Source organism: Camelus ferus, chromosome 17 (genome assembly GCF_009834535.1).
Source record: "Camelus ferus isolate YT-003-E chromosome 17, BCGSAC_Cfer_1.0, whole genome shotgun sequence".
In the NCBI taxonomy this organism is placed as follows: domain Eukaryota; kingdom Metazoa; phylum Chordata; class Mammalia; order Artiodactyla; family Camelidae; genus Camelus; species Camelus ferus.
In genome coordinates this window covers 34,612,005-34,635,202 of record NC_045712.1, presented here as the reverse complement: position 1 = coordinate 34,635,202, position 23,198 = coordinate 34,612,005, and the positions used below count along the sequence as shown (strand labels likewise).

At 39.4% G+C, this 23,198-nt stretch overlaps 1 protein-coding gene across 4 annotated transcripts in view; it reads right to left on the bottom strand.

Moving 5' to 3' along the window:
* FANCD2 (FA complementation group D2) overlaps positions 1-23,198 on the bottom strand; it is a 46,131-nt gene that overhangs the window by 12,642 nt on the left and 10,291 nt on the right. For 2 of the 4 annotated variants that reach the window (XM_032458908.1, XM_014556979.2), the window contains exons 11-32: positions 22,881-22,985; positions 22,277-22,377; positions 21,808-21,916; positions 21,540-21,575; positions 18,295-18,438; positions 16,658-16,792; positions 15,281-15,412; positions 14,021-14,131; positions 10,771-10,880; positions 9,673-9,733; positions 8,890-9,009; positions 8,372-8,445; positions 7,929-8,072; positions 7,300-7,400; positions 6,761-6,876; positions 5,880-5,988; positions 5,010-5,120; positions 4,653-4,765; positions 3,814-3,957; positions 2,458-2,574; positions 1,583-1,711; positions 1,326-1,444 (exon numbers count right to left, since the gene is read on the bottom strand). In XM_032458908.1, coding sequence (XP_032314799.1) covers positions 1,326-1,444; positions 1,583-1,711; positions 2,458-2,574; positions 3,814-3,957; positions 4,653-4,765; positions 5,010-5,120; positions 5,880-5,988; positions 6,761-6,876; positions 7,300-7,400; positions 7,929-8,072; positions 8,372-8,445; positions 8,890-9,009; positions 9,673-9,733; positions 10,771-10,880; positions 14,021-14,131; positions 15,281-15,412; positions 16,658-16,792; positions 18,295-18,438; positions 21,540-21,575; positions 21,808-21,916; positions 22,277-22,377; positions 22,881-22,985 — 2,441 coding nt within the window. Of the gene's footprint in view, positions 1-1,325; positions 1,445-1,582; positions 1,712-2,457; positions 2,575-3,268; positions 3,434-3,813; positions 3,958-4,652; positions 4,766-5,009; positions 5,121-5,879; positions 5,989-6,760; positions 6,877-7,299; positions 7,401-7,928; positions 8,073-8,371; positions 8,446-8,889; positions 9,010-9,672; positions 9,734-10,770; positions 10,881-14,020; positions 14,132-15,280; positions 15,413-16,657; positions 16,793-18,294; positions 18,439-21,539; positions 21,576-21,807; positions 21,917-22,276; positions 22,378-22,880; positions 22,986-23,198 lie in introns of those variants that run through there. The other 2 variants (XM_032458911.1, XM_032458910.1) reach the window with 2 other exon arrangements.

Genomic DNA, 23,198 nt, shown 5'->3' with positions numbered 1-23,198 from the left:
CCTTGAGGAAGTAAAGTTTAAATTCAGATCTCAAGGATGAGTTAGAAAAGACTGGGGATCAAGGAGGGTAGGGATACTGGCAGAAGGATGGACACGTGTGAAGCCTTCCAGGTGAAAGCTATCCAGGGTGCTGAAATTAACTCAGGATAGCTGGAGGGCAGAGTGCAAGACAGTGAGTGGAAGAGCAGGAGTCAGATAATAAAAGGCCTCAGCAGCTAGGTAAGAGAGTTCAAACTCAAGAAAAATCTAAGGGCACTCAGAGAGCAAAGGTGGGCTAGGATAAGGTCTAGTTTGTGTTGGGAAGATCACTCCGACTGATGTGTAAAGAGTGGACTGAAAGAGAGCAACTGTGAAACTTTTCTAGTCCAGGTGAGAGATGACAGGAGTCTGGAAGCAGTGGAGAATGAGAGGACACGTGGTCATTTAGATGTTATCTACAAGATAAAGTCAACAGGATTCTGTAGTCATGTGGGAGAGAGAAAAGGTAGAGAGCAGAGGAAGGGACAAAGAATAGTAACTCTTGGTTTCTGGCTCAGACAACTGGTGGCACCATCCACCCAGCAGGGAAAGCTGAAGAGGCGGCGGGAAGGAGGGACGCTCGTTCTGGATGTCATGGGTCTGAGGGGCCAGTGACAATTCTACAAGGGGTGCTGAGTAGGCAGGTGCAGACAAACGCCTGGAGCTCAGAAGATACACTTTAGCATGCATTTAAGCTTGGGCGAGATTGCCCAGGAAACTTGTTTAATGAGAAAAGAGGGGCTAGGGCCCAGCCCTGAGGAACAAAACATTTAAGGGACACACCTCCCTTGTTTCCACTTTTATCCGTGCTGCGCCTTCCAGTTTCTTCCCTTACTTCCCCAAAGCCATCTACCCTCCAAGGCCTGATGAAGTCCCATGATTCCATGACACGTCCCTAAACACCCCAGCTCACACTGCCTTAACCTCTCTCCCGCGTAATCTGGAATTTACCTACAACTTTCTTAGTAACAATTTAAGTACCAGTCTCTCTCGTGCTATCAGAGGAAGGTTGCCACAGCAAACTCACTAAGAATCAGAACGCCAGATCTGTCACAGATTAGCCAAGAACAAGGCATCCGATTTTCAAATGAGTTAATAATAGCGACTCCATAAGACACAGAGCACACGAGATCAAGTACAATGATCTTGTGCAAGTGCAAAAACACTCCAGAAAGAATAAGCAACACATTTACATAACATTTTGGAGCCCTTTCCTTCTTTTCTGTACCTCAGTGCTTTGGTGACTGTCAAGTAAAAGCAAGGACATACTCCATTATCTCTACCTACAGTAACTGCCACATACTCACCAAGCAAAGAGCCCATGAAAAATCTGCAGTAGCCTCTGATAGCAGGACGCCATCACGTGGTACTCCTCAACTTCCATTCCCGGTCCAACAGCTACACCACAATTCTCAGCATCTAAGCTCTAAAAGAGAAAACTGCTTTTAGGACTGATACTTTAGCAATCGCCCTCATTTCCCTTCAATATTTTTTAGCCAGAAATGAAATCTCTTGATCACTTAGCAGTTTCTAAGTCTCTACAATGATCAGATAGACTTCTGACCTGAAAATAGTTGTGAATGTTCTCCAGATATTTACACAGCGGGGTCAGCAGCTGAACAACTCTAAAAGCAATTTCTAAGGCCGATCTCTGATGGAGATGTGAGAATCCAACATTCCGGTTTCCTTTACTCTGTAATAAATTCAGAGTTACTAGGGAAGAAAACTGTTTAACAGCTTCTCTGAAACTAAGACTTTCTTACAGAGTATAATCACACCTTGTGCCACCAGGCAGAAGTAGGTAGGAGAAATTAGGGATATATTCTGACAGAGGAAACCTGCTCAATCTTCAGATAATCAAGAGATTGGCTCTTACAGAGTACAGTGTTTGCAAAGTATAGACCCATAATTACTAAAGGGATAAAGCTCACATAGAAATAAAAATCATTTAGGCTGACAAGAATGTAGAGTAAATAGTAAGTACAAGAAGAAAGAATCAAGTAACTGGATATACTATATTTAAACATTTACAACTAAGATTTTCACATTTTATTGTTTGTATCATCCAACTGTATCCCCAGATGCTACGAGCACATCTGTCCATTACATACACACTCGAGGTTCCTGACTTCTCTAGACAGCCAACTACTATGCTGAGGCTTGGGCACAAGCTTAGTTTGGGTTAAAACCAAAACCCAAGCAAGGAAGAGGATTCAGGAATGCTCAGGGCATTTACAAATACATTTCCTGTTTCAGGTAGCTTTTTGTTTTCTCTGTTTCAGAGTTCCTTTCGAAAGCAAGGTGAACATGGTCTGGCAGTGGGGCTACTACCACCATGTTACCCAAACACAACACCAGAGAAAGTGACAACTTATTCACTAAGACCTCTTTGCTTCCAAACCCACTAAGGCCAGGGCCGATGCTTCTGCCTGAACCAACCTTGAGGAAGGGAACTCTCCTGGCAATAGAAGGTGTCAGCATATTCTCCAGCTTCTGGGAGAGGTCTTCCAGCAAGAAAAGCAGCTCAGGAGGCTGAAGCTGCAGAACTTCTGTAGCCTGTCATGAGGAGGAAGGAAAGGGTAATTCTAAGCATGACCTAGTCATCTTTTAGGGGGACATATTTCATGTTTACTCTTCCCAACGGGTGAGGAATATGACCATTACCAAAAAGGGGGAAAATTTCCTTCACCTCTATATAAACGGCTGTTATGCTCTGTTAACAAATCAGAAAGTCAAGCATTTCTAAAGTAAAACAAAATTTTACATTATTAAAATAGAAATCTGAGGAGTATACTTTTAGAAGACATACTTTTTCTCTTCAAATAAATGCCTCTGGTATATCCTTCCAGCTGTGGATCCACGGTGCATTTCCTAAGTACCATGGGATAAAAAATGACCAACTCGAGGAAATTTTGCTTTTCTCTGTTCATTAAATAATCCTTTCATATTTTCTTTCTCCTAGTATTTTGCTACTACCAACTTTGGGCAGGATCCTTATAAACATATTACACTACCAGAAGCACACTGGGTCAAATGCAGTCTCACTTCAAATTGTTCACTTAACATATATTTATGGAGAATCTCTAAGTACAGTTGATGTAGAAAGATTGAAAAAAATATATCATCTCTACTCTGAAGGAGCTTACATTCTTGTAAAAACCCATGCTATTTCTCATTTTCTTTTAAACCAAGAGAAACTCTACTCTCTGGTAAAATCCCAAATCAAAAGTTACCTTTTCTGTGAAAACGTCCTCTACTTCCAAATTCATTATGAACACCATTCTCTCCTCAGTTGCGCTGGTTCCTGGTTCAGACCACCAACACACAACATACTGCCAGTTGTTACTTCCTTCATTAGATTATGAGCTATTAGAAGGCAAGCATCATGCTATGTGTATTACTGAACCGCCAACGTCTAGATTAGTGGCAAATACAAAAAAAGGCCTTGACAAACAGCTCACGGATACTGAACAAATGTCATAAAGAAGTGAAAAACAGCACTGAGTACCATAAACCAGAACACTGCTGCTCTACAAAAGTCATCTACATAGCTCATTATCAGTAACCTAAGGTAAGGATCCCGTCACCAGCACAGTCGTTTCTAGTACCTAACATGCTACGAAAAATTTAAGACTTATAAACATCAAGACGATGAGAGTGATTATCCATCATCACTCTCACACATAAAGGCTTTGGAAGCCAGAGTCCAGCTTCTCTCAGTGTCATGAAGTTCTTCGTCAAACAGGAACTTTCTGAAAAAAGATTAACTTCTGGGACCTCAGCTCTGTCACTTACTTCAGTGTGCATTTCAGCATCTAAGATGAACTTGGCCACAAGCCCACAATGCAGAATAGAGAAGACCTCAATGTCCAGCTCTCGGAAATAAGCGTTGTAATTCTGTAGCGACACTGATGTCTTTCCTTCTTTCCCTTTGAGCTCCTGGGAAGAAAGCAGAAGCAACCAGCAGCATAAAGCTTCCATATTAATCTAATTTTTAATGAAGATTTCAAAGTGCAATGACACATTTATTTTATGCAAAAGGTTATAATTTCATCACATTTTAAAAATCTACTTCCTTCTACCTAAATATTCCTGAGACAGAGCACCTAATATTGGTATGTCTAATATAATTAGACAAATCAAGGCATTATGGTGTGGAACAGAAAACTGACATTAGAGACCGGAAAAATTTGCCTTCAAATCCTTGCTCAAGCACTTATTAACTGTGTAACCCTGGGCAAGTCACCTACCCTCTCTGGGTCTTAGCTTCCTCATCTATTAAACCTGGATATCAACACTAACCTTGGGTTTTTAGAAAGATCAGACAAGCTATATACAACAAATCCTCAATAAACAGTAGCTAAAAAACAGAAACAACTGGGATCCTTGTGGGTTAGGCAATTTCATAAACACAGGAAACCTGCTCTTTGAGTGGCAGCTACAGGGAAAGGACTTTCTGTTTATTAAGCATCAGAATCTGTACGAAGCATTTCATGTTATCTCAATTCACTGAGACGCGGACAACCCAGGAGGGAAAGAGGCTAAAGGAAGCATGTCTACAACTACGTCCATAATAAAGGCCTGTCCATTTCGCCGGGCTGTCACACCCACACAGACACCCATCACTCCGATACCTTTTCCACCTGGCTCCTGTCAGACGGCGCAGGGTCGCACTCCGAATTGTCCTCTTTTGAAGGTGCGTCCGGGGAGGGCATTTTGCTGCCATCTGCTTTTCGTTTCCTTCCTCCTTGTATTTCAAAAAAGAGAAAAGTGACTCAAATAAATCAATAATCCTGTTTGCTAGATATCACTGCTTTCAGGAAAAACCTGCTGAAGGCTACCAAGAGAGAAGAGGTAATTTTATAACCCTAAATTACAGTTCAATGATAACAATGTCAAAGAAAGAGTTCACTGAAATAATCTCTCCAATTACTGATCGCTAAGTCAATTCAATGTGGCACATGAGGAGACAGAATAAGAAGAATACTCACCTATCTTTCCTTGCATTCTGATTTTTGAGGAAACAGCAGTATTGGTAGGAGGTGTTACTTCTAAACCTTCCAAGTCAAAATTTGCAAGGGGAGGAACATAGTCTGGAGTGACTGAAACGAGAGCAATTAGAAGCTCAATGTATATCAACCATATACCACCATTATACTTGGAATGTGAATCGCCTAATTGCCTAAAAACTAGTTTTCAGAACTACCAAGCACGGCTGACTGCCTGTAAGATGCATTCAAGACATCTGACATTAACCGTTTTGGCATAGTAAAATGGCCGAAGATAACTTACAGGAATATCATATTAATTGACTATGATCAATTAACATAAAACCATTCTAAATAATTATATAAAACATCCAAGCACATAATAACTAAAAATAAACTAACCTGCAATCTAAAGATATTAATCACATTTGGTCACAGAGCAGTTTCTTTTACATACAATTATTTAGATGAAAGCCTGAGGGAGGCTCCAAGGTTTTCCCCAGAGAATCAAGCTAGTGCTTTAAAACGACAAGTTTTCTTAACGGTCAGAAGGTATTGAGGCCTTTCAGGTTTACTCCTGGTTCATAATGATGTTCAGGAAGGCAAAAAGCACCGGCAGTTTGACTTCCAAAGATGCAAAGTAACTTTACAAAAGCCCAGCCAATGATTTATAGCTTTTATTTTCGTAAGCAGCAAAGTCTCTTGGAGATTACAGTGGGAGGAAAACGGCTGTACTCATTTTTAAAAAATTTTGTTGAGCAAACATTTTCTTGTCCCACGTGAGTAGCGGGCCACTGAGTCTGGCTTAGCAGCTAAGTCCTCTATCCCCTCACTACTGTCCCACAGGGCTACCATACAGCGCCCTTCCCTCACCTGCCAGGTGCTTTTCCAGGATCTGCTGCAGCTCAACGATGTTCTTTAACCGGGTGAGCACCTTCGCCTTCACCTCAGGCAACGTCTGCCGACAGAAGGCATTTACAACCTGCAGAAGTACACGCTTGGGTGAAACAAGTCCTATTCCACTACTTACTGGTTGTGTGACCGTGGCCAAGTCTTCACTATTACTGAACTTTCATTTCTTCAACTATAAAATGGGAATGCAGTTGTAATGACTGAGTGTGAATGAAGAAATTAGCCCAGCATTTGGCATGTGTGTTGGAGAAATTTTAATGACTTTCAACCCTCTGTACCTGCAATTCCATATGTGTAAAACAAGAACAATAATACCCGTCCTGCCTACATCCTAATATAGTCGTGAGGATAAGAAAAGATAACTCGAGTGAATAAACACTCTCAGGAACAAGACATGTGAGAAATGCAGTGCGACACAGGCATAAGATGTTATCGTCATTTTCATCACACTTCACGATTACTGTGCGTTTCTTTAAGCACAAATATATCCTGAAGGAAAAGGGAAACTATCATTCACTTGATCTCATTAAATCCCACCACTAAGAGCATGCCCAGGCAAGGAGGACCAGCACTTTCACAGAGGAGGCGGAGTCATTCCGGGCAGAAGTCGAGTGCTGCGAGAGGGCGTGCTGGTAGGAGAGCATGGGCAACACTAAGTGAATTCTAACTCTCCCGATCTGGCGACATCAGGAGGTACACGTAACTAGGGAAGGGTGGGATATAACTGCTGGAGAAAAACACAGGGGTGAGTGGGCGGTAGGGACTTTTTAAGGAGCCTCGTGAGAACCAAGAAAACAGTTTCCTTTCACGAGGAACAACAGACAGTAAGTAACTCTGCTCACCTCTCGGAACCAGTTGAGAGTAAGAAATATGAGTGAACACATGAATGAACGCTCTTTGATAGACATGGACTGCAGTCTCTCTCCAGGCTCCAGGTCAGTGAGGAATATGGGACAATCTGAAAAAGAGGAAATAAATTTCTAACCACTTTTAGTTCAAGTCAACAGAACCTGGATGCTGTCCCTAGAGCTAGCTCCCTATCTATGTACTTTCCCCTTTAACTAGTATCCAAAGGTCAAGTTTTGATTAGTCTCAACAATACTTCCATATAATGCAGCAGTCAACAAATATAATGTAAAACTCTTGGCAACAATTACAGGGGCAAGAACCAGAAAGCAACATGGAACTACAGTAACAACTGATTTGCTAACATGATGGGACTCTGTATGTGCTGTTTTGTCTTTGGAATTCCATTACTACTGCTATACCACTCTGTGAAGTTAGCTCCTTCCCACACACACCACGTACTGGCCTACCCCTTCTCTAAGTTTACCAAAGACAGATTACCAAGAAGAAAGGATCTGATAACTTCATCCGATACCTAATAAACCATCAATCTCCTCCAAGTTTCCATCATGTTGTCTCTCCACACACAGTCTCAGTAACCGGAAATAGGGAGCCAGGCACAATGGAGAAACCAACCTGGGAAGAAAAAATCCATTTCTAGACCACGGTTTGAAGACATATTAGTCCACGTTTATAGGTAGTCCAACCTTATAATTAAGGAGCTTTGCCCAAAATTAATGTTGACTTTTAAGAACATAAGGCAAGGAACTTAATGGATGCTCAGCAAATATATAATGAACTGAACTGAAGGAAGACAGGTGAGTAGAGTGAACGTCCAAGTGTTAGGAGAAAGCGGAAATAAGACAGAAAGAGGGAAGGAGAGTGGCAGAGGTAGACAGACACGTTTATGGGAAGGAAAAAGGAACAGAAACAAAAACAGCCTCACAGAATATCTGTTGGCTGTCATGAGACAATGCAAATCGCAATCCCAGGGTCTGAGAAAAAACAAAGAGTCTGCCCCATTCTTGGTAACCCATCCAAATACCACCTGTCTTCGGAGAAATCCTTTTCAAACAAGTTCCCCACAGAGTACAAGAACTGTGGAATTCCCCGTGAACATTCTAAACACCAACAGAGGTTTTAGAGAAGAAAAAGTGTACTGACTTTTGGTCTGATGCCTGCGAAGTTGGGCTACCCCCATCTTTTGCAAAGTCCTGCGAGAACAAGAGTGGCAGGAGGTTGACGGCAATCCCATCACTACTGTAGTCTTCCAGTCCGTAGAGAGCTTTCACGGGAAATGGGCAGTCACTGTGGAGAGAACCCAGGATCCGATGCCCCAACTCAAGGGTATGCAAGTCTACAGGAGAAACCACTAAAACGAACCAATGTCCCCTATTATGAGGAGAAGTGAGAAAGAGAAGAAATAACAAATGGGGAACCTTTTAGCAATTCTGGAGCTGGGGGTGCCACGGGGTTGGGGTTGGGAGGAAAGAAGCTGTGGGAGTGGTTTAGACTTGACTGAGGTCAAGGACATCCTGAGGTTCGGACCAGTTACGGACATAACTTCTTCACCAGCACCACCGTGACAGGGGGCGAGCAGTACTTACCCTTCTGGAACAACACAGCTGTCCACCACAAAGGCATCCTGGAACTCATGAAAGATGGTCTGCCCAACCCATTCCTTCCGGAAGCAAAAAAACAAACAAGGCTGTGTAGCCCAGGTGCACGTGCTACAGAGCCCTAAACAAGCTGTTAACCTTTCTAAGCCCCCGTTTCCTCATTTCTAAAAAGAAAATAACAGGGACACATATTTCATTGTCCTGACGTGGAAAAGATGTAACACATGAAAAATGCTTAAGACAGTGCCTGGCATTCAACAGACGGTGGCTTTCAACTTCATCAGCACCGTTCCATCACCACCATCCTAACCGTCACTGTTGCCATTAGGGGAAGGAGGCCTCCGAAGAGAGGCCTGGGGCAGAGCGAGGTGGACGCCCTTCCCAGTCAGAATGCGGGAGAGCTTACAAGGCCATCTCTTGCTTTTTGCAGCACAGCAGAGAGAGGGGTTTGAAGAATGTGTGGGCCCTCATGCTTCACTGCTTTAAGAAAAGACACTTGGCCTTACCAGGGCTTTTGGAGCCAGCTTTTCTTCCTGGATTAGGTTGGCAAACTCATCATAATAAACTGCAGAGGCCTGAGGAGACTGCTTACTGCACGAATGAACCAACTGCAGCAAGGAGGTCACCTGGAGCAGCCACAGAGAAAGGACGGCTCAGCCCGCGGGCTGCCCATGCTTCCTGAATACCATTCACCCCAATCAGCAGTAAGTTTTCCCTTTCCAACTGCACTGGCAAAGTTCTTATCACCCCCCCTCACCTGAGGTTTTCCTAAGTCTCCTGACCAATCCGTCTCTTTCTGATCTCATCTCTTTTCCAAGCCATCAGACACACGAGCCAGGTTAATTTTTCTAAAGCAAAGCTTGGATTTTGCCATATTTATGTTCAGAAACCCTTAAGGACTACCTCTGTGTAAAAAATTAAATCAAAATGTTTTGATCCACGTTCAGAGCCCTGTTTTCTATCTCCCAACCAGCTCTATCTCCAACTCCCCGATTATACACCTACTTGGCCCTATGCTCCAGTCAATCTGCTAGTCCTCCACCACGGCCCACTGTTTCTACTCTCTAGGAATTTACAGATTAATCAGGGAGATAAGACAGATACAAAACTAAATAAAACCCAAGCTAGTGGATTCTAAAGGCCAAAACAGTGGTACAAATTACAAAAGCTATGAGTTCAGGAAAACGTATTTTGAAAAAAAAGAAGCACTCATCCTAATAAGGTGACAGTGATCAGAAGCAACTCCTCAGTTACTTAAAAACATATCCAACTACACAGCAAGAACTCACCTGTGTGCACTGTTCATCGCTCAGGTCTCCTCTCCCTGGGGTCAAACTGAAAAATCTGCTTCTAAAAACAGATTATTTTACCTTCACTTCTGTAGTATTTTGCAACAACTGCAATAAATTTAAGAAACTTGCCTTCCCTGGGATGGGAGTGGAGATAAAGTGCACAAGAGCACGGAGGAGTATTTATTTAGGCCATACAGAATGCAGATTAGAGCAAACAATGGCGATCTTAGATGTTTTCAGGGAATGCTAAGTAAGTAATAACCATAAGAGCAAGCACTGGGCATTGTTCTAAATATACAATGCTCTCAACAACTCTGTGAAGTAAATACTATTAATATCTTTATTTCACAGATTTGAGAATACAAAGGCACTGAGAGGTAAAGTAACTTACCCAAGATCATTCAGCTAATAAATAATGGAGCCAGGATTTGACCCCAGACAAGTAGTCTGGCTCCAGAGAATGAACTTTTAACCAGTGTACTATGCAGCCTGTACGGATTACTAATGCTGATTCTACAGATGTTTTCTGAGATCCCAGGAATTCATGACAAATTATTTCCAAAGAGTCTGAACTAAATTCCAATGTCATTTCACAAGGGTAACAATTTATCAAGCCCCAAATCTGATGTTTCTTTTAGATATAATTGTGGCATCAAAGTACAAGGGGGGAAAATTCAGAGAGACTTAATTTGCATCAAACATGATGTTCCAGACAGGAATAACACAGCAATGGAGAAACCTGTATTGTCTAGTGTCTAAGACTAGAGCAGATGCAGAAAAATGCATCCCAGGAGGATTAGGGTTCCCCTTTTCTGGAGACACTTCTAGAACACTATTTCTTGGCAATGTCTAGTTTTAAACCAACAGAATGTATTGACTATAACCATAATTCTGTAAAAACTGTATGTTGTATATACATAGTCAAGATTAAAAGGAACATGGAAAAGTGGCAACAAACATACGCCCACTTCTCTTATTATGGTTTCCACGCATCTTCTGTTATAATGATATCTACACAACGTAACACTTTACTTTGTAAGGCAACAGCTAGATTAACTGACCTTAAGCCACAGAAGTCACAATTTCCATGCATACCTGTCTGTCGCCATGATGCCAGCCATGGTGACAGCGCCAATAATACCAATGAGTTTGTACTTGAATATGGTGCTAGAGAGCTGTTTTCGTATCACCAGATGAAGGTCATCCTGCAAGGAAACAATGATAGAAAAAGATGAAGATGCTGGAATGGTACAGCAAAAGAGCCTATGGATATTAGAGCCAAAAAACCTAGAACAGTAAGAGTTCTATCATTTACTAACTGTGTGGTCTTTGGTAAGTCATGTCACCTCTGTGAGTCTCATTTTTTTTTTTAAACTGTAAAATGGGAAAGGTTTTGTAAATATCAGAGACAAATTACAAAAAATTCCAAGAACACTGGGATGTGGTAGACATTCAGTAATAACAACCATTATTGTTACTGTTGTGATACTTGCTTGATATGCACATGTGAATTATTATAATGTTGTTGGCTAATCAGCTAAAATAATCAAATAGAAAATAGTACTTAGAGATAAGTTTAACATGGAGGCAAAAACTACATTAAATCTACTACATGTACATTAAAAACTACAAAACCACTGCGGAAAGAAAGAAGACCTAAATACATGGAAAGATATCCCATGTTCATTAACTAGAAGACTTAACATTGTTAAGATGATCATACCACTCAAAGTGATTATGTACATTCAGTGTAATCCTTATTAAAATTCTAACAGTAGTTTTTGAAGAAAAAGAAAAGCCCATACTAAAATTCATATGGAATTTCAAGAGACCCCAAACAGTCAAAACAATCTTGAAAAAGAACAAATTTGGAGGTCTCACTCTTCCCAATTTTGAAATAACACTGTGCTACCAGCATAAGGACACACATTTAGGCCAACAGAATAGAGCCAAGAAATAAACCCTCATATATATGGTCAATTGATTTTCCACAAAGGTGCCAAGACTCTTCAATGGAGAAAGGACAGTCATTCCAACAAAGGTGCTGGCAAAAAACTGGATACCCCCACACACAAATATGAAGTTGAACCCTTACCTAACATCATATATAAAAATTAACTCAATGTCAATTAATGACTTAAATTTAAGAGCTAAAACTATAAAGCTCTGAAAACATACGGGAAATTTTTCATAACTTTGGATTTGGCAATGGCTTTTTTAATTTGTAATTTTTTTAAAGTACGACATCCAAAGCACCAGAAACAAAAGAAAAAAAAAGATAAATTGGACTTCATCAAAATTGTACCAAAGGACACTACCAAGCATGAAAAGACAATCCACAGAATGAGAGAAAATATGTGCAAATCACGTATCTGATAAGAGATTAATATCCAGAGTATATAAAGTCTTATAAATTAACAAAAAAATTCCATTAAAAAAATGAGCAAAGGTCTTGAATAGACATTTTTCTGAAGAAGATACACAAGGACCAATAAGCACATGAGATGTTCAACATCATTAGTCATCAGGGAAATGCAAATCGAAACCAGTGAGTACACACAGTAGGATGGTTAAACTTAAAACATGGAAAGTACGTGTTGGCAAAGATGTGGAAAAACTGGAGCCCTCTATTCATAGGAATGTAAAATGGTGCAGCCACTGTGGAAAAGTTTGGTGGTTCCTCAAAAATGTTAAACACAGAATCATCATGTCACCCAGCAATTCCACTCCTAAGTATATACCCAAGAGAACTGAAGATAGGGACTCAGATCCTTGTGCATCCATGTTCACAGCAGCACTATTCACAAAAGCCAAAAGGTGGGAAAAAAAGTCAGTATCCATCAATGGATGAACGGATGACTTTTGGTCTAGACATACAATAGAACATTATTCAGCCATAAAAAGGAATAAAGCTCTGATAAACCCTACAACACAGATGAACTGTGAACACATGCTAACTGTAGTAAGCCAGACACAGAGGGACAAATGTTGTATGACTCTACCTAAATGAAGTACCTAGAACAGGCAAATTCACAGACAGAAAGTAGATTAGAGGTTATCGAGGTGTAGATAAAGGGAAATGGGGAATTACTGCTTAATGGGTATATTATTTCTGTTTGGGATGATGAAAAACTTCTGGAAGTGGATAGGGGCAATGGTGCACAACACTGTAAATGTACTTAGTCCCACTGAGCTGTACATTTAAAAGCGGTTAATAGTACAATTTATGTTACGTATATTTTACCACAACTAAAAAATAAAAGGATGTAGTTCTATTATTACTGATGTAACAAATCTTAATGTAAGAAATCTTCAAAATATGCTGCTAAATGAAAAAAGCAAGATGTAGAACAAAAGGGCAAGGTGTGGAATATAGGTATATAGGCAAATTCAAATTTGTTAACACTCAGAACATCTCAGAAAGCTATAAGCTAGTTAACAGTGATTGCCGTCAGAGAACCAGATGCCTAAAGGACTGAGAGGCAGGGAACTTATTTTTCACTACCTTTGCATACCTTGTGAATTTTGTACCATGTGTGTGTATTTACCAAGACCCCCTTTTTTTTTAGTTTAAAAAAAAAAAGTGCTGGTTGTTCAAAGTCACAGTCCAGCAAGGATTACTGCCACAAGGTGGCACTACAGATACCAAAGAGCTGAGTTATGATTCCAACCTAACCTAATTTAGTCCCTTCGCCTGGCTTTTTCAGTGATGTCCACAACTGAGAGTAGGCCCAAGTGGAGCTCACATTAGATGGAGACGTTCCTCAGGGAACATGAGAATTGTCTGCGTCCCCACAGCATGCAGTACAGAACCTGAATGACTTTTCCTCCTCAGTTTCGTAATTAGCTGAATACAGACCCATTTTCACCGTAACAGACTAAGCTCCTTGAGGACAGAACGTCTAATATACCTACCATCTCAGAGCCTGACACACAGCAGGCACTTTGTGTTTGCCATAAGAAAAGAATAAATAAGGCAAAGCAGGGGTATGGGATTAAGAGGTACAAACTATCAGGTATGAAATAAACTACAAGGATATAGTGCACAACACAGGGAATACAGCCAATGTTTCATGAAAGTTATGAACGGAGTATAACCTTTAAAAATCGTGAATTACTGTGTTTACACCTGTAACTTATATAATATTGCACATCAACTATGCTTCAATTAAAAAAACAATAAAAAATAGTGTCCCTGCTTGGAAAAAAAAGAAAAGAAAAAACAAATACTAGGACTACAGCTACATATTCAAATTTCTCCTACTGCACAGGCTGCAGTAATTGCGTTCAGCAAGTTTCAACTAAAGAAGTTTACAAGATTCTTTCTCAAGACACGGCCTCTTACCTGGATGTGATTGTTGGCTTCATGCTGTTTGCTAAATGCCAGTATGCTGAGCGTATAGAAGAGTTTTCGTATTTGCTGAGGCAACATATTATCCAGATAATCTAGAATACCCTGGCAGAAAAAAATGCCAATCATGACGTTAGTAACTAACATTTTTTTCCCCTTAAATAAAGAAACTAAAATCCTCATAAGAGGCACACATATAGACAACCAGGAAACCAGGAAACCTCGAGTTTTCTAAACTAGGCTCAGAGCCCAAAGGGCTAACATTCTGCTTAGTCATCCCAACCTACCTCCTAGCTCTCCATATTCTTTTCCACACTTCCCTTTTGCCTAGTGAAAACAGTATTCTGCCAAAAGTTGTATCTCCGATCTTATTTCTCAGCTTCTACTCCATCAATTACTTATTAATTGTCTACAGATGTAGGAGGAGTCACAAGGGAACTACTTACATTTTGACTTCGGGCAAAACCACAGTTTTCTCATCCCTAATACGGGGGTAACGTAGTTATCTTTCAAAGCCCAGGTGTGATTATGTCAAACCCCTACTAAAACCTGTAACAGCTCCCTACCATCCATGATGTAAAGCTGAAACTCTTTAGCATGGTATTTAAGATCCTTCACAATCTGGCCCTGCCCTGTGTCTTCCCAGCCTCACCTCCAACCACCTCTTACCACGCATCCTGCTCCCCAGCCACGCTAATCTACTAGTCTTCCCTCAGGTGCACCACGGACGTGGGTGCCACTCTGCTTCTGTTCAAACTGTTCTCTACCTAGATGTACTTTCCTTGCTTTTTCTTATTAGATCATTCCCACCCTTCAGGAACCACTCAAATATTATCTCATCTTTGAAGACTTGTCCAGTTTCCTAGGCCAAATTAATTATTCCTGCTCTGGTGTATCTAGTGCTTCATTAGAGAATTCATCATGTTGCATTTACAGTGACTTACTTATGTGTATCACTTCCTATCATCAAAGGCAAAGACTGACTTTTATATCCACAGCACCTAGAATACAGCCTGGCACGTAGTTAGGTATAAAGAAGTATTCACTGAGTGAACCAACACGCAGGTAGATGAGTTATTTTTTCCATTATTTCCCCATCACCTCACCTCCATCCCACCCCCTCCTACCAATTATATAGTGCTCAATCTCTAGAGTACAAAATAAACTGCTGCTAACTAGTAGACATCAGGTATCTCACAGGTATGTGCAAGAAAGAAAAATAATTCAGCATATGTCAAGGGTAGGACTAGATACCTTCACAAAGACAGCATTCAGTCTCATAGCAGATGGGTTCAGAACTACCAACTCTAGGAGGACATCCAACGCAATATCAACCTCGGCTTCGTTCCCACTGCAGATATGTGTCACCAGGGCACCAATCACTTCCTAAGTGGAGAAGAGTCAGTAGGACAGTGTGAAGCAAAAATATGGTACAGCCATCTAAAAGAAGTTCTGGCCTGAAGCCATTCCAATCTCAACTTGGTTAAAATGCCAACCTACTCTATTCCATTGTCTAAATCCATTAACTAGTTTCCATTAACGTTAGTCTCAGGAGGCTTAGGATTCTGCCGCCACTTAAAACGACACTACCATCCAGTCTTGATTTATTTCCCATAATTTACCAGTGAGCACTATCTAAGCCCTCTTGATTTTGCTCCTTGGTGTAGTCTTTCTCCTTCTTTTTCTCATATTGGTTAAATATTATCCATTAAGGTGTGATTGTGCTTAATCTACTGAATTTACTGAAAAGGTGGCACTCAAGGAGCTAAAGATTTTAAAGGTTTTTATAAGTTAGATTTGTATGTTTCAAACAAACATGGGTCACAACAGTGTCTCTAAGACATTAAGATGGTTCCCAAAAAGTCTTAGCTGTCACTCTCCCTCTCATTCACACTGCTCCACACCGAGTCACGTGGTCCTCAGTGCAGCAGCTATCTCATGTCAGCGCAATCTACTGCTCTGCTTTAAATTTGAAAAATTTTGTCCTCATTTTTAAAAGTTCCATTCAAATGTGCTTTAATGTTGTTAATAAAGAGAGAGCATTTATAACCAATACAAAATAAGACCCTTTGTTTTCATAATTACTTTCTGCAAGTACAGCCCTCCATCTCTGGATATGTGCTACTAAATTGGATGTCTCACATTCATGGGAATGAGGAATCATTCTGAGTTTCTCTCAGGTATTTCTCCTTCATTTCTTTTCCACCACTCTCTTCTAGAGGACAACTCTGGGATCGATTGGCAGTTGACTCTTGGCAGCTCAGTGGTAAAGCTGCCATTCCTGTACTGTGAAAACTGCACCATAACCTCTCCTGTACTGTGAAAACTGCACCATAATCTCAGCCCTTTAAGCCAACAATTATTTGAAGTAGACTGGAGCTGGACCTTCATTTTAGACACGGAGAATTTTACAGCTCAAAACACAAGAGTTAGACCCTCCAGTCCAGTCTCTTCGTTTTACTGACACTAGGACTAGAACGAAGTTTTCCCAACTCCCAGGTCAGAATTCTTTTTCCTTCAATGCCTTCCAACCAGCAAGAAATAAACATCAGGTCACATGTAAGTCACTTGGGACTGCATTTCTTTCCTTTTCCCTGTTTCCTCCTTTCCAAAATAAGTATTTCAACATACCTGCTGGCAGTAAGTGTCAAAAAACTTAAATGCATATTTGTACAGGAGACTGCCAAACAAAATTATGCTCTGGTGTGAGGAGTGCAACAAAGTCTGAGCCAGCGACAAAATGGATGGACAAACATCCTTAAGAACCTTGAGGGAAGAGGAGACAGAAATGAATCTGTGGGAGAAACTGAGTTATCACAGCACCTGGAGTTGCTACCGCTAACCCTTTTAAGATGCCAGAGTCCTCACCAATTATCATTTTACCTGGAGGAAACTTAATCTTTGTTTTACTCAGAATAATCATCATTCTGAGTTTCTCTCAGGATCAGTGGGATTCAATATATGAGTAAGAATTGACCTTGAAGATCAAAGAAGTTAATTACATGCCTGATAGCTTGTAATCTGTTCCTATCTGCCCAATATGGAACTAGAATCCAGATCTTCTAAACCCCAATTTCCTCACTTAATCATACTGCCTCCCTGGGGATACACTGGGCCTGCTCTGCCTTGGCTGTGATTTGACAGCAGTCTATAAAGTTTAATGCTAATTAAATTGATTTCTTTTAAAGAACACCAAGAGGAGAACTGATCATGTCCTACCAGGAGGCAATAGATGGACATTAATGGAACCAGAGTAAAGAACCAATTATTAAGTCCAGTTTCTTTACTGATATCACAATTTTTAAAAATCTTAAATTAAGCACTGAAATGGGTATAATGCTTTACTGAGGAAAATGCAATAAAAAATTATACATGGTTTCTGCCCTATGCAAAATTATAGTCCAAAACACAAATCATGGCCAAAAAAAAAACACAGAAAGAACTGAAAAATAAAACAATACAAACTTTAAATCCATTCCTAAATAGAACATCTGAAGACCCAACTACATATTCTCATTAGTTCCTAAGCCACGTCCCAAACCACTGGTTTACCCAGTTTTCTAAGAAGGTATACACTGCTAGTATCGTGAATATTCACGTGGAAAACACCATTCTTAGCTTATAAAGTTCCCATTTGAATGGTTTACATTTCAACTGGAATGATCATCTCACAGTGCTAAATGGCTGCATAGTGATAGTTCAACAGATGCATAATTATGTCTCTACCAGCATTCCTCTGATCCTGTTATGCTCAGGGCTTTTACAAACTACTTCAAACAGGATACAGAAGGCAAGTTTGTCAAAGCTGCAGATCACAGATTGCTAGAGAAAATGATTAATATAAAATTAAGATTCAAAAGTCTCAAAGGCTTGAACAATGGGCAGAAACAAATAAGATGAAATTTTATATGGGAGCTATAAAGCTTCCCATGTTAGGTTAAAAATCAAGTTACATAAGAAACTAGAAGACCTGAATGACAACATTTAGTATAAGAAAGAACTTGGGGTTTGAATCTAGTAAGTTCAACATAACCAATTTTGTGACTTTTTTGTTAGAGATGAAAACCACACTTAGTTTGGCTTTATTAAATCATAATGTGTCACTCAAGGTAAGTAATAATCCTGCTATGTTCTGAAGTATACAGAGCTCCCTGTCACAGATCAACACCTGGCAAAGGTGCTGTCGTCATGATTCTCACACAGGGTAGAAAAGGCTAAAAAGAACTCTCTTTAACCTTCAGACTAATGCTTGATTCTCTGACACTTACCAAGTAATGAACACAGAACGTGCCCTGCAGCAGCTGTTCCTGAAAGCAGCCTGACCGAATCTTACTTCTTAGCACCCTCTCAACGTACTTCTTTGTCTGAGCGTTGGTGCTGTAGATGATGAGAAGCACTGCCAGGTCAAAAGTCTGTTGTCAACAAATATGCAACAACAGGAAAACAGTTTAATAAATCAGTACATTGACTACAACAAAACAGCAGCTCTCAACTTTTTCCCATTAAAACAAAGAACACTCATTTTGCACAACTTACTTCCACGGGAGTACCTACATTTTTATAAAACCCAGAAATACTTTTCAGAGAAATAAAGTACCATAACTAATTACCACTGCTATCTTTTAAGAAAATAATGGAATACAAGCAAAAGGGGTATTACAGAAATAACTTTGACTATCATATTTATTAAGGAAAAGATTAAATCACACAGCAATTTCAGTCTATATTTTCTTTTTCTTTTTTTTAACATTTCTTATTGATTTATAATCATTTTACAATGTTGTGTCAAATTCCAGTGTAGAGCACAATTTTCAGTTATTCATGAACATATATATATATTTATTATATTTTCATTATTATAGAAAAATTACTTAGTGAAAAGTTGGATTGTAAATGTCTGTCAATGTAAATTACGGTTACTTTCAGAATATTGTACAGCCATTAAAAATGAGGGAGGCTGTATTTTTTGACAAAGACATTCATGACATGTTGTGAAGTTAAAAAGCAAGCTGCAATAATCACAGTAAAATTCTATTTTTGCAAAAACAATGTGCATGTACACATATGTGTAAGCATGCCTGTACTTGCACACACATACAACTTGTATATGAACAGGAAGAAATCTGAAAGAATGATTACAACTGAAGAGTGGCACAGAGAGTGGACAGAAATTCTTTTTTTTTTTTTTGGAGATTAATATTTTATTCCATTGCAATTAGTATGGGAAATCACATGGAAACTTTAACACATTTTCAGATTACTTGGGGGGCTTCTCCCCAGTTAGCTTGTATTACCTATGTTAAAAAAGGAGGGGGGGTTAAAAGTCAAGGATAAAAAAGAAAAAAGAAGTAACTGGAACTCATACAACTCAACAGCAAAACAAACAAATAATCTAATTAAAAAACAGGCAGAGAATCTCAATAGATGTTTTTCCAGAAAAGACGTACAGATAGCCAACCTACATGAAAACATGTTCAACATCACTAATCATCAGGAAAATATAAATCAAAACCACAGTGACATATCATTGCACACCTGTTAGAATGGCTATCATCAAAAAGACAAAAAATAACAAGTGTTGGCAAGGATGTAGAGAAAAGGGAACCCCTGGGCATTGTTGGTGGGAATGTAAACTGCTGCAATCACTATGGAAAAAGGATGGACATTCCTCAAAAGGTTGAAAACAGAACACAAGATCCAGCAATTCCATTTCTGCCTTTTCATCTGAAGAAAAGAAAAACACTAATATCTGCACCTTCATATAGAACATTATTTATAATAGTCAAGACATGGAAACAACCCAACTTGTCCACTGATGGATGACTGGATAAAGAAAACGTGATACACACACACAAGAATATTTATTATTCAGTCATGGAAAGAACAAAATCTTGCTTTTTGCAGTACCATGGATGAAACTTGAGGGCATTATGCAAAGTGAAACAGGTCACACAAAGACAAATATCATATGATCTCAATTATATGTGGAATCCAAGAAACAAAACAAACAAAAATGAGCTCACAGATACAGAGAACAGATTAGTGGTTGCCAGAGGTGGGGGCAGGGTGTGGGTGAAATGGGTAAAAGGGGTCAAAAGGTACAGATTTCCAGTTATAAAATAAATAAATTATGGGGATGTAACATACAGCATGGTGAATGTAGTTAATAATATACTGTACTGCACATCTGAAAGTTGCTAAGAGAGTAGGTCTTAAAAGTTCTCATCGGGAGAGGGTATAGCTCAGTGGCAGACTGTGTGCTTAGCATGCACAAGGTCCTGGGTTCAATCCCCAGTACCACTATTAAAAATAAATAAGTAAATAAATAAATCTAATTACCTCCCTCCTAACCAAAAAGTTCTCATCACAATGTATAGTGATAGACATTAACTAGACTTACTGCAATACTTAACTGCATTTTGCAATATATACAAATATAAACTTATACTACACACTTGAAACTAATATGCTACACATAATTACAACTCAACAAAAAAAAGACATTGAAAAAAGATATTTTAATAAAGGTTAGATATTCTAATTAATAAAAGCAAAAACAACAAATTACTTGGGCCATCCCTTCACTGAAGGCCCCACTCATTTAGACACCAAAATTGAGATTCATTATAGCAAAACAGAACACAGCTATTCAAAATGACAATAAAGACAATGCAGAAGCATGCAAAATGTTTATGATACAATGTCAAAAGAAAAAAATCAATACAAAATTATACAATGATTAGAAATCTGTAAAAATAGCTATGCAGGAGGCCAAGGGTTATGCAGAAATAAAAATGGCTATCTTAGGGTATTTTGATTCTCCGCCCTCACGACCACAAAAAATTACTAAGTTCTTCATTGTTTTATTCAGTATCACAAAATCTTTTAAAATAGTCATCTAACAACTGAATAATCAAACTAGCAAAACCCCACAAAACAAAACAGATTCCAATTAAATAAAATTCTTAAAGGGAACTGATCAGTACACAAAAACCTCAATCATCTGGCTTCTTGACTGAAGAAAGTATTTTGAGAGTTAAGTCAGACTCCACACCATCACCTTGATGGTAAATGAACTGTTTGATTCACTCTGGTCAAGCAAAGTAAAATAAAGCATGAAATGCCATTATCTTGACAATTCCATGTGGTGGGAGGAAGGACAACCAGATAGGAAAGGGACCTGACTACCTGACTCATGACCCAGGTGCCTCTAGTATTCACCTCCTCAAAGGAGGGTACTTGGCTTCTTTGACCACAATTCACTATGCTTGTTTGGAATGTTAAGATTTCCCCTCATGGATGTTTTATTTTATTTTATTGCCAGAATAAAGACCATCTGGCAAGTCACCCCTTCAGATTATCTTCCTTAGGCAGCTAATGTTTATTAGAGCAGATACAAAGGGCACAGAAGGGATGACTGGAGGGAGCGGAGAAAGAAAGCAGGAAGGAGAACCAGCCAACAACCCTAATTTTACATCTGCAATACTTAAGATTTATAGTACATGAACATTACCTTGTGTTCAGATGCGGAGGCAGTGCTTTCAATTGCCTGGAAAAACAAGGGTCACAGAAATATTACAATATATAAGAACACCTTTCACCTTATTCAGCATGCTCTGCTCTTACATAAGAACTACTCTACCCATCTGGCAACCATTATCTATTATTTTTACTTGACTGACTTTTAAGATTTTGATTTCAATCTACCTCTACTTACACATCTGTTAATGACTGCCACCCACTTCCTCCTTAATGTTCAAACTTTCAAAGACCATACTCACCTTAATCCAGGCTTCTGGAATAACTCTCTCATATCTAACAGCTGACTTTATCACATCAAAGAGGAGAGTAACACAGTCCTTGTCACTGTTTTCTTGAATTCCTGAAGAACTACAAGCAGGAGAGGGGGGGAAAATCATCCTTCCACTTACCAGAGAGGAACCTATAAAATCTGGGCTCCTATTTACTAGCCATGTGCCTTAAAACAAGTCACAGCTTCATGTGTGAAATGGGTAATAAACTGGTACTGCAGTTTGGGATTGATCTGAACAGCCAAAGGAACGAATGTGCACGCGCACACACACGTATAAACATGATCTGAAAACTGTATAGTAGTACATCATTGTAGTATTACTACCATTATTGATAGTTCTAAGTATTAAGATATTCTGTCCTGGCTTCAGGATAAATGTCAGAAAACTTTCCTTGTCTATGTGAGAAAAAAGGTAGTAACTGTCCATGACTTTATACCTTGTTTGGCCTTTAGTTTTCAACTTGCTTTGAGAAGCCTGAAACAATGAAGGCAAAATACAATGCTGCAGATCCAACTCCTCCCGAAGCTCAGCAATTACCTAAGGCAAATAAATATTAGCTATGTGTTCTGCTCACTCATATAGGACAGGCACAATCCATTCTCTAAACAGGAGAACCGTAACAATCTCCTGAAAGACTGAGGAAGAAGAATTACTAACTGTACTGCTACACAAGGCATTTTTAAAGGGAGTTGATGAAGATAGCTACTGCAAACAGAGCACATCATGTCCTTTAAGAGTCCAGAATTCCTCGAGGCCTTACACTAAAAGAGCAAACATAACCTGTAGTGGCTAACACAGAACAACAAATCTGGCTAATAGCGCCATTCTCTCCCCTGAATACTATCTGGATGAATCAGCATTATCAGTTTTGGGACAGGGAAGAGGAGCTGGAACTATTAATTTAAATAATCTATCCTGATGTATCTTCCTCTAGGTTAGTCTTGTTTTTATTGCCGAGTTTCACCAGGGCATCACTGCTATTCTCTGTTCTCTCCAGGATCCAGTATCCTATCAGTGTTTGTTGGGAAGTAGTGAGGTACCTCAAATGCATCCACAATTGTTATAGAATGAAGAATGAACTTGACTATCACAGGTAAATCGTCCAATGTGACAGATGACAGCTTACTCATCACCAACTGGCGGACCTAAACATAAAAAGCATCCCTGAAAACCTTACATATTTTCATGTCAATACCTCAATCTAATACTGACTTGTTAGGTAAAATTAGAAAAATTACTTCTCCCACTCTTTTTTCTCATTTATAATTTCAGAAGAAAAACACTTCATTTTTCTTTTTCCAAATTACAAGCTTTCAATTGTTAATGCTACAGGTTCTTCAAAACAGGTGATTAGTGTG